The sequence below is a fragment of the Drosophila mojavensis genome, unplaced genomic scaffold (assembly GCF_018153725.1).
Source record: "Drosophila mojavensis isolate 15081-1352.22 unplaced genomic scaffold, ASM1815372v1 contig_74, whole genome shotgun sequence".
In the NCBI taxonomy this organism is placed as follows: Eukaryota; Metazoa; Arthropoda; class Insecta; order Diptera; family Drosophilidae; genus Drosophila; species Drosophila mojavensis.
In genome coordinates this window covers 7,986,042-7,997,348 of record NW_025318899.1, presented here as the reverse complement: position 1 = coordinate 7,997,348, position 11,307 = coordinate 7,986,042, and the positions used below count along the sequence as shown (strand labels likewise).

General features: G+C 43.9%; 2 protein-coding genes across 2 annotated transcripts; both read right to left on the bottom strand.

The window, feature by feature from the left end:
• Nucleotides 1-561: 561 nt before the first annotated feature.
• Nucleotides 562-2,202, bottom strand: LOC6581751 (zinc carboxypeptidase). The gene is made up of 5 exons (XM_002007437.4): nucleotides 2,027-2,202; nucleotides 1,458-1,973; nucleotides 1,200-1,293; nucleotides 842-1,138; nucleotides 562-782 (listed from the first exon to the last, which is right to left on the bottom strand). The coding sequence occupies exons 1-5, from the start codon at nucleotides 2,174-2,176 to the stop codon at nucleotides 589-591; spliced, it is 1,251 nt and encodes a 416-aa protein (XP_002007473.1). The 5' UTR covers nucleotides 2,177-2,202; the 3' UTR covers nucleotides 562-588.
• Nucleotides 2,203-2,931: 729 nt separating this feature from the next.
• LOC6581750 (zinc carboxypeptidase) lies at nucleotides 2,932-4,555 on the bottom strand. The gene is made up of 5 exons (XM_002007436.4): nucleotides 4,390-4,555; nucleotides 3,821-4,336; nucleotides 3,580-3,673; nucleotides 3,222-3,518; nucleotides 2,932-3,162 (listed from the first exon to the last, which is right to left on the bottom strand). Exons 1-5 carry the CDS (start codon nucleotides 4,537-4,539, stop codon nucleotides 2,969-2,971), a joined length of 1,251 nt encoding a protein of 416 aa, XP_002007472.1. The 5' UTR covers nucleotides 4,540-4,555; the 3' UTR covers nucleotides 2,932-2,968.
• Between the last annotated feature and the right edge of the window lie 6,752 nt (nucleotides 4,556-11,307).

Sequence of the window (11,307 nt, the reverse complement as noted above, 5' to 3'; positions counted from 1 at the left end):
TCTGCTCTTGTTAATTGTGGCTAAAAACATTGACATTAAATAAATCGGGAGTCCGATGCAGACGTGGCGTATGCGCAATATTTGCAACAAACTGAAAGAAATGTCAATGCCGGAAAGTGTTTAGCATTTGCCTCCGTTTGCTGTTCTCCGCCTTTTTTTCGTAGCCACATGTGGATTTAATTAGCCTTAAAATGTCCCAGCTCCACAAATGGCAGCTTTGCATGCCATGCGAAAAGTGCCCAAGGACCAAGGATAAGCGAAGCGAGCCCCGCTAGGAAGGAAGTTGCATGTTTGCCTCAAGTTCAATTTGCTTGTTTAAATATTTTTTGGACAGCTCTTCACGTATGCGCTGAGCCGCAGTTATGAAATGTGGAGGAAGCAGCATGTCAAGGTTTTTGGCCACAACTTTGAAATATGACCCAGCTACTTTTAACGGTTTTCCAACTGCTAAATAGATTTTCTTTTTGTTAAATGTGACGTATATAAATAAACCAAATTTAAGAATCCCAAATGAATGATTTTTCTAGAATAACTTAACCAGATGACTAGAATATTAAAATATTTTCCCAGTTTTAGACTCGCGCTTTATTAGAGTATATCGATTTCACGAGCTGCCTGTATCATGCCCACAAATCCCTCAGTGAGTTCTCGGGACACGGGTATGATATACTCGGGGGGCAATACGAAACCGTATTGGCCCTTGTCAGGCAGCTCTATGGTATAGGGTATGATAATGTTCTTCACGGCATAAGCCCATTCTTTACCTGAACCAGAAACTTCATCTAAAATATCAGAGAGTTCATTAGATAAATATAGTTTTCTATAAATAGACGAGTCTTACAAAGAGTCGTAGCACTAGAGCCATAAGTGAACACCGTGCCATTACGTCTGTGGAGAGCATCGGCAAATCCCTTGGCCACAGCCATCATCTGTGGATAGTGTTCGGGAAACTCCTCAGCCGTGTGGCCCCAGGGTGAGAGCACATATTGACCGTAGGAATGCAGGGATATATAGATCTTAATGCTGCCCTCCGGTATGGAGCTGTTGATGTAGCTTGTCAACTGACTGATTTCCGGATCGGATTCGGCGTAGGGACCAGCATAAATTTGCTCGCAAGGATCAGCAGAAGCGCCAATCTCTGAAGGGAAATTTATCTGTACTATTAATAGGTATACCAGTTTACATAGACATTAGCTTACGCATCCAGCGATAATTAAAGTTGCGATTCAAATCGGTTCCTATGCATTTTCCTGTGGGATCGGAGGGTAAACGCGATTTACGCCAAAGACGTTCCTAATACAAAAAGAAATCATAAAGATAATCAAAAACTGGAATAGCTGCCGATGCGATTGATAAGGCAGAAAAGCGCCTCGTAATCGAGTCGGCACTTATGTTGTTTGGATACAATCTTATCTCAAATATATGGTGGGGCTACCAAACTATTTATGGGGGCTTACCACTTCGTGTGAATACACAAAGCCGTCCGTATTTAGCACAGGTATTATGTACCAATCCACACTCTTAGCTATGTCTCTGACAGCCGGATTGCGCGGCACGAGCAGCTCATCGATGAAGTACGTGATGGTAGCCGAGGTGATCCATTCACGTGCGTGAATGTTCGACTCGATGAAGACGGCGCTGTTGCCCGGCTTGTAGGAGATCTTGATGCCACGTATCGGACGACCCTCATAGGACTTGCCAATCGTAAAGGGCGTCACAAGGTGCGAGTAAAGCTTCTCGATTTGATCCAGCCAGGCGTAGATCTCGTCCAGAGTGTGATACTGTGTCCACTCCATCGAGCTCGTTCGTTGCTTTGGCCGCTGCTCGTCGATCAGGCGCTGCACGTTGTCGAACCTGAGATTATAGCTCACGTTGTGGCGGTTGAGCAGCGATTCGAACACCTCCTGGTACTGAGGCGGCAGCATAATGTCCGAGAATTCGCCCAGATTGCGCGCCTCACGCCATGTATCGAGCTGTTTCAGAGGAAGGGCTTTAGGTAAATACACACAAATAGAGCTGAACTTACCTTCAGCACTTGCTCATTGTCATGGAGCAGTTGGGAGTCTTGCAGATGATTGATTTGCACTTGGTATAGCTTGTAGTTGTCATAGCGCACCTGTCCGGCAGTCCTAGCCAGGCCCAGGCAGGCCAACAGCAGCACAAGTTTTAGATACATACTTCACCAGCGAACGATCAGTCGTCGACTGTCTGGGCCTTAGCAATAGTCTATGACTTTTTGATAAGCTCCTCTTATCGCTAGTTGCTGAGGTGAAGGTATAATACAATAAATAACTGTATTTGGTGCTTTGGCCCAGAATACTTTGGGTGCAGCTTTAAGACAGCGAGTCGCGCTGTTAGCCGGATGCCAGTCCTTAAAATGTCATAAATATCGCGGACAGCCGCTTCCTGACGTGTTTTTTTTTGCCGCACTCTGCTCTTGTTAATTGTGGCTAAAAACATTGACATTACATAAATCGGGAGTCCGATGCAGACGTGGCGTATGCGCAATATGTGCAACAAACTGAAAGAAATGTCAATGCCGGAAAGTGTTTAGCATTTGCCTCCATTTGCTGTCCTGTGCCCTTTTTTTTCGTAGCGGCATGTTGTGGACTTAAGTAGCCTTAATATCCCAGCTCCAAGGCTAAGCGAAGCGAGCCCCGCTAGGAAGGAAGTTGCATGTTTGCCTCAAGTTCAATTTGCTTGTTTAAATATTTTTCGGACAGCTTTTCACGTATGCACTGAGCCGCAGTTATGAAATGTGGAGGAAGCAGCATGTCAAGGTTTTTGGCCACAGCTTTGAAATATGACCCAGTTACTTTTGACTCTTTTCCAACTGCTAAAGAGCTATTCTCTTTGTTAATGTGACGTATATAAATAATCCTAAGAAATTAAACAATTTTATAGAATAACTTTACCAGATAAAGGCTAGAATATTAAAATACTTTCCCAGCTTTAGGGTCGTGCTTTATTACAGTACATGAATTTCTCGGGCTGCCTGTATCATGCCCACGAATCCATCAGTGAGTTCACGTGATACGGGTATGATATACTCTGGAGGCAATGCGAAACCGTATTGGCCCTTGTCAGGCAGCTCTATGGTATAGGGTATGATAATGTTCTTCACAGCATAGGCCCATTCCTTACCCGCACCAGTAACATAAGCTATAGTATTAGAGAGTTAACTAGATGCATATAGTGTTCTATAAATAGACGAGTCTTACAACGAAGCGTAGGACTGGAGCCATAAGTAAACACCGTGCCATTACGTCTGTGGAGAGCATCGGCAAATCCCTTGGCCACAGCCATCATCTGTGGATAGTGTTCGGGAAACTCCTCAGCCGTGTGGCCCCAGGGTGAGAGCACATATTGGCCGTAGGAATGCAGGGATATATAGATCTTAATGCTGCCCTCCGGTATGGAGCTGTTGATGTAGCTCGTCAGCTGACTGATTTCCGGATCGGATTCGGCGTAGGGACCAGCAAAGGTGTCCATACAAGGATCAGCAGAAGCGCCAATCTCTGAAGAGGAATTTATAAATACTATTAATAGATTTACCTGTTTATATAGACATTAGCTTACGCATCCAGCGATAATTAAAGTTGCGATTCAAATCGGTTCCTATGCATTTTCCTGTCGGATCGGAGGGTAAACGCGATTTACGCCAAAAACGATCCTAATAGAAAACAAATCATAAAGATAATCAAAAACTGGAAGAGCGAGCTGCCGATGCGATTGATAAGCCAGAAAAGCGCCTCGTAATCGAGTCGGCAGACCAGAGGCAATACATAGTGGGGCTACCAAATTATTTATGGGGCCTTACCACTTCGTGTGAATACACAAAGCCGTCCGTATTTAGCACAGGTATTATGTACCAGTCCATACTCTGAGCTATGTCTCTGATAGCCGGATTGCGCGGCACGAGCAGCTCTTCTATGAAGTACGTGATAGTTGCCGAGGTGATCCATTCACGTGCGTGAATGTTCGACTCGATGAAGACGGCGCTGTTGCCCGGCTTGTAGGAGATCTTGATGCCACGTATCGGACGACCCTCATAGGACTTGCCAATCGTAAAGGGCGTCACAAGGTGCGAGTAAAGCTTCTCGATTTGATCCAGCCAGGCGTAGATCTCGTCTAGAGTGTGATACTGTGTCCACTCCATCGAGCTCGTTCGTTGCTTTGGCCGCTGCTCGTCGATCAGGCGCTGCACGTTGTCGAACCTGAGATTATAGCTCACGTTGTGGCGGTTGAGCAGCGATTCGAACACCTCCTGGTACTGAGGCGGCAGCATAATGTCCGAGAATTCGCCCAGATTGCGCGCCTCACGCCAAGTATCGAGCTGTTTCAGAGGAGGGGCTTTAGGGAAATACGCAGTGATAGATCAGAACTTACCTTCAGCACTTGCTCATTGTCATGGAGCAGTTGGGCGTCTTGCAGATGATTGATTTGCACTTGGTACAGCTTGTAGTTGTCATAGCGCACCTGTTCGACTGTCCTAGCCAGGCCCAGGCAGGCCAACAGCAGCACAAGTTTTAGATACATACTTCACCAGCGTACGATCAGTTCACTGTCTGGGCTTTAGCCATAGTCTATGGCTTTTTTATAAGCCCTTCTTATCGCTAGTTGCTCAGGTGTGGGTATAATACAGTAATAAATGGGAGTATTCAGTGCTTTGGACATAGCTAAAGAAATTGGAAATATTCATTAAACTTTATCTTGCACGGCAATTGGATAATTGCTTAAGCTTCTGTCTCACCTGTTCTGCGTGTGTGTGTATGTGTTTAGTCTGCGTGCTTTGTGGCCATTCCTCATAAACGAATTGTGGTTATTATCTTGATAATTACAGTTTGGCTATTGTAAGCCGCCTTGTTGTTAATTAGGGCCATGTTATGGCTGCGGCAGCTACATTCTCATTCTCATTCTAGTTGCAGCAAAATGCTCATGCATTGTGCACGCCCTCGCCACGACTCTACCTTTGCTATGGGCGTGGCATAATTAATGTTCACCTGTTGGCTGCCCATCGTTGGCATTTCGCATTTAATTGCCAAATATGCACGCTCGTGTGATCTCCAGCTCATACGACGCGACGTCTGCCACAAGTGCCACTCGGTTTGTGGGCGTGGCATGTGGGCCGTGTGCTTCTTTTGTGTATTTCAGCGTCGGCGACGTGTTCAATAAGCGATTATTTTTTCAGTTGAAAATTCTTTGTGCCGTAAATTGTTTTCACTGTCTGTTGTTGTTGTTGTTGTTGCTGTTGTTGTAGCTGCTGTTTGTTCTTTGGCGTCGCTGCTGGCAGCTATTATTTGTTAAATGAAGCGATTTGTTTGTTGTCATTACGCGGCGAAGCGTTAAAACATTTTCGCTTTATTTTTTCTACGCTCGAAATTTGTTTTTGCTGCATCGTCGTGCCACGCATATGCCAACTCCATCCATACAGAGTGATGGGTGGTAGGTGGTGGGTGTGGCACACACCTTGCCTCTCGGCACTGGGTGGGCGTTGGTGGGCTCTTCTAAACACGGTTGACGATGTGAGAATTCCAAACAAGCCGTGCCAGCTGTTGAGCTTGGCATGTACAGAGCTCTCCTCTTCATTTTTTGCCAAGAATTTTTCAATTGTAAAAAAGCGAGCGAGTGAGTTACCTAATATATGGATCAAAGGATGTATTTGCATTGTTCCCAGCCGAATTCAATGATGAGTAACTTTTTGACTACATAACCTATTTTAAGCATTGCTACAAATTTAATTCACGTATTTAATATACTTATATAATTTAATATCATATTTTTCACAAGAATTTCTTTTTTTTTTTAAGTATTTTTTTTATTTTTATTAATAGTAAATTATTTTCATTTCTTAAATATTTTTTCTTTTATTTTTCATACTAAATAAAATATGTTTACTCATATTTTTTTGCGTTTTCTTTCGTGTTTGCCACTCTATGCGCTTCTCAATTAGCTGCAGCTCTATGCATATAAGTTCTTTCTAGATGTTTCTTATTATATGATATTATTTTAATGCAAGTATGACATTGAGCTTTTCTCTTATATTATATACATTTGCTCCCTTAAGTATTCTTATATTTAATGCCCAACAAGCCGTAGCTGTCATTAATTATTGCCTTCTTATTTCATTCGCCTCTCTATGCACTTCTCACTAGCCCTACCGCCTTAGCATTTCCAGTCTGTTCCATGCCTTATGGGCTTTGCATACATACCCAAGTCAACTATCAGACATGCACGTTAAGCCTTTGCCAGTCCCATGCCACCGTGGGCGTTGTCTTCGCCTAATCCGCTTTTAAAGTAAGTAACGAGGAACAAAAAAAAAAAAAAAAATGAAAGGAAAAAAAAACCGGAAATCACAAGTCAAGTTGATGAACTGTCTCTGCTTGTTGTTGCCAACATTGTCGTTGTCGTCTTTGTTGTTGTTGTTGCTGTTGTTGTTGTACTCGTCTGCATTGAAACTGAAATCTGAAATCGGCCAGACACACAAAAGATACGGATGGCACCTGCAAAAAGTTTGCAGACACATTTACCATGCTGCTGTGCTCAGTGGGCCCCGACCTTTCCTCCAGTTTCCAGAGATTTACGCATTTATTTTGCATTTTTTATTTACCACAGAAAACATGCGCGCAGATTTAAGCAAATATCCAAAAAGGAGTACAATTTATACAGCCGAAGAATGCGAAGAGAGGAAAAATAAAATCGACAAGTTAAGTTGGTTAGAAAATTTTTTGGGTTACCTCTCGATTTGCCTGCGTTGACATGACAAAAGCGCAGATCTGCATATATTTGCATGTCATTGGCCGGCCGACAGGAGCAGAGAGCGCAGGGAGCAGAGAGCAGAGAAAGAGAGAGAGCGCAGCGAACGCATCATCAGGCAAGGACATTGAAATCCCCTTAAGACATTCGCTTGCCCACGTTAACAATATGTTAAGTTCCACCTGCCTCTTCGCCAGCTCCGGCTCTCAGGGCTTCGAGGAACGAGTTAATCGCTTAATGTCGCCCAGCTCTGGCATCATTTGTCAGCTGTCTATTCATGGGGATTGTCGGCTATTAGACCATTATGGTCGACTCGGGGACTCTAGCATAATTGTAATTTGTTTGCATTTGCCTTGGCCGTGGCAGTGGCACTTTGGCCAATTGACAGTCGCCGAAGCTGGCGCATTTAACGCCATTTGCCACCACTCGAAAGTCGCAAATTTATGGCCCTAAATTGCTTTTGGCTAATGTCCACTACTGACCAGTGCCCTATCGATGCCGGGCGAGCAGTTCTTTCCAAAAAAAGGTAATAAATATCAAAAGCACCCTGGAGGCAAATATTTACTTTAAAATTGAAATACTCTCTCCCACACCACACCACCCCAAGCCAATCCCCCACCCACATTCGCACTCAATATTTGCTTTGGCTGCGTAAGTGCGTGAAAGGGTTGCCCGAGTATCAGAGTATCAAAATAAATATATTTAAAAAAAAAAAAAAAAAAAAAGCGAATCGCCTTTAATGGTCTCGCTGACTGGTTTGGGCTTTGATGTTTCGTGTTGCTGTGGGTGTTAGCATTCAATCGCTAAAGAACCCAATTCCCCCACACACACACACACGCAGATAGATACTATATGTATGTGTGTGCCTAAGTATCTCTATCTGTCTATCAATAAAACGCTGCACGCATCTTGGAAATTCAATTTTGAAGCTATTTTCGGTATTTTATAGCCTGGCTAAATTGTTTTTATAGGCGCTGCTACTTCTAGTTGCCTCTAGTTGCGCTGGCCAGCCCCAAAACCAGCTCCAGTCCCAGCCCAGTCTTTGCCTTTGCCTCTCTGGGGCACTTTAATTTCTTCATTTTCACTGGTTCTCGTTGTCTGTCTCATCTGATTGTTGTCGCTGTGTTTGTTGTTGTCGTTGTTGTTGTTGTTTCAGCGGCAATTGCCAGACCATAAAAATTAACAATTAACAGAACGCTTGAAAAGAACAATCGCAAATCGCGGCTTACAAAAAAAGCCGCGCAGCATGTATATAAAAAATGTCTAGGCATATTTTAGCGGGGAATGCTCGACTAGAAGATTCTGTGTAGAGCAGTGTTTAATTCAGTAAAATTTAATAGAGATAGAGAATAAAAAGACAGAGAGAGAGAGAGAGAGACGAAAAGGAAGAGAAGGTTGGGAGACACATAGAGAGAGAGAGAGAGAGAGAGAAGGAAAGATAGAGATAGAGAGAGAATGGGAAAGATAAATAGATAGAGAGTGGGTGTGAGAGAGTGAGAGAGACAGATAGATAGCGAGAGATTGAGATAGAAATAGGGAGATATAGAGATAGATAGATATAAAGAGAGAGAGTTAGAGAGAGAATGGGAGATGTATAAATAAAGAGAGAAAGAGACAGATAGGGAGTTATACAGCGAGGGAATGAGAGAGATATATATGTATAGAGAGCGAGAGAGAGAGAGAGAGAGAGAGATAGATATGATGAAGTACAAAAATAAAGAGAATGTAAGAGGAAGCATGAAATAGAAAGCGATACAAACAGAGAGCACGATTGTGAGAGAAACATATTGAGAGTGACAGAGATAGATTATAGGAAAAAGCAAGTCCTATAGTCAGCTAAATAGAGCAGAGATGTTGGCTTGGCAAACGCCTTGATCAGGTCGCAATGCCCCAGCGCTGTTGAGGTCTATAGGGAGAGCATAATTATGGGTCGGAAGACTGGCAGCCAGCCAAAAGCGGACAGCGTGGACAAAAGGGTTATGAATGTGAAATTGTCATGCAAGAATTAGCCATGTTCTGTGTTATGGCCACGTAACGAGTATTTCGTTACATTGGGCATTTTTTCAGCTTATTTTGTGTTGTTTTCCTTTTATTTTGCTGGCTGTGCATTTGTGGCCAGGCGTCACGTCAGCTGACCCGGGCAGGGCCTCGTTTTATGGCTCCATTCACTCTTGGTATGCCGACAATTATTTGCGAATTGTGGAAACATTGCTAAATGTTTGCTAACGCTCAGGAAACGTAAACATTTAGTGTAGTTCGGGCCAGGTCTGGCTATTTGTTGGCCCACTTGAGGGCGAGAACCAACGTTGGGGCTGGGTTGGCTGGGGCCTCGTTATTTTCTCATATTCGCATTCATAACTAACACCATGTAAAATGCATTTTAATGTGCGCAAAAATCCAATTTAAATTCAGAGCCTTTCTGTCCTTTAGCTCGCTGGCTCGCAGCGTGCAATCACAAAATTAGTTGACGACGAGATAAGAATTTCAGCAGCGCCGTAAAAGAAGATGACAAAAAAGCAGAAATGAGAAAAAAAGAGCAGAAAAAAAGTAAACATAATGCGTATAAATCAAGCAAAGAGATGCTGCAAACAAATTCCAAATAAGTCCTGTGAGAGACGTGGAAAATTCATTTGACAAAATGCACAAAAAAGCAATTTCCAAGCTGCAGACAAATTGAAATTTACGTGTGGGCAGTTGGGCAGGTGGGCAGGTGGGCAGGTGGCCGATGGGCGGCAGTCGGTGGGCGTGCCGCTGCAGTGACAGTCAGGGTAAAAATGAATATATACACATAGTTCGTATGTACTAGTGGCGGGTATATAAGCAGCGACACTCCCGCTCGTACGAAGATGCAGCCACCACCTAAAAGTATGCTACGAAAATAGTCGAAGCTGCGCCAGCTGCCGTATGTGAGAGAGCTCCTACTCGGTCTCTGTCTGTGTGAGTGAGTGTGTGTGTGACTAAGGGCAACTGTCTCGCTGTGTGAGTAGTGTGCGCTTTGCCATTCGCGCGTTCAAAATAGGAGGAGCTCTAATGCAAAAAACTTTCCATGCGCAGTTGCCAATGCAAAGAAAACAAGAAACACGAATGAAAATTTATATATATATGCATATATATATAAGTATAAGCTTTAAGGAAACTTTGTTGAAACAATTTTTAACTAAATTTAAAACAAGCTAGAATTATTATACTTATTATCTGTATGTATTGAAATGAACTTTTCATGAAAATGTAAGTAAAAATAACTTTAAATATTTTGGCCACATTTAGCTGACTTTAGTCTCACATTTTGTGTACACAACCCTTTGTTTTTGTATTTTTTTAGGGCTTTCTGTTTTCCTTTTTATATGCTCCAACTAATGCGAAAAAGGCGGAGCTGCTTTGTAGTCAATTCAATTTTTTTTTTTTTTTTTGCTCTGCTGTTTGGCAAGGCCCCTGCAGATGTTGGGTTTGCTTTTAGACAGAATGTAGGCGTAGTCCGTCGGCTGGTTTTGGCCTTAAAGCTACACTGCCAACCCGCTGCGATATTTATCTTTAACTATTAGTACAGCAGTCAGCAGTTGGCAGTCAGCGGGCAGGGGGCAGCGGGCAGGGGGCAGCGGGCTGGGGAGCACTTTTTGGAGCGAACTGCATCCGCTGGCCCAACAGGCCGTTTAGCGCCATTAAACAATTCCCGCTGGCTCAGCGGCATTCACGCGTGCGCAAACGGGTTCCATGGATCCACATGGCTGCAGTTCGCTGCTGAAACTGAAGCTGCAGCTGAAGCTGAAACTGCAGCTGATGCTGGCACCCAACAATCAGTCGATTGTCACAGATATTTGTCATGTTTCTCAAGCAACTTTCCCTGCTGTTCTTGGCTGCCAGGCGACATGGTTGGCGTTCCTTTGTAACAACAACGTTGTAAAAATGTCAATTGCATTTTCTGGCCGAGCGTTTTTCACTGCCTTTTGTGCCAGTGGGCCCCATGTTCATCGATCGGATTTCATGTAATTACATTGTTCTCTGATTCATAATTAATTTGCTTCACTGGAGCCCTTCTCTCCTCACGCCACTCGTCTCCCGTCTCCCGTCTCCCGCCTCCCATCTCTCGCCTCCTGTCGAGCAACTTGCATTTTTGTGCGCTTAAAGCGATTTTTACATGAATATCAACCAGGCAGCTGGAAGCATATGTTGGCCAATGGCAAATCGAACATTGATAGCTTCTGAGTGATGATTTAATGAGGCAAACGTGGCATGTTGTGAATGAAATCAATTTTGTGAATGTGCAGAATGGCCGGCAGGCCACAACAAAAACAACAACAGCAACAACAAGTTGTAGTTGTAGTTGCAATCGTCAGTTGGCCGTTTGCGGCTAGCAGCTCATGATGAAAACATCTCGGGTATGGCCAGCAGCGGGTGCAGGAACAGACGCCCTGGCCAGCATATCAACTGCCTGTGCTGTGCTGGGTGTCGTAATGAGGCTTATGAATCAATGCAATGTTGATTGAGCTCCGCCAAGCAGCAGGAGTCGTCCACTGGCCTTATTAATAAGTCTCATTCGGGCCTCGACTCGTC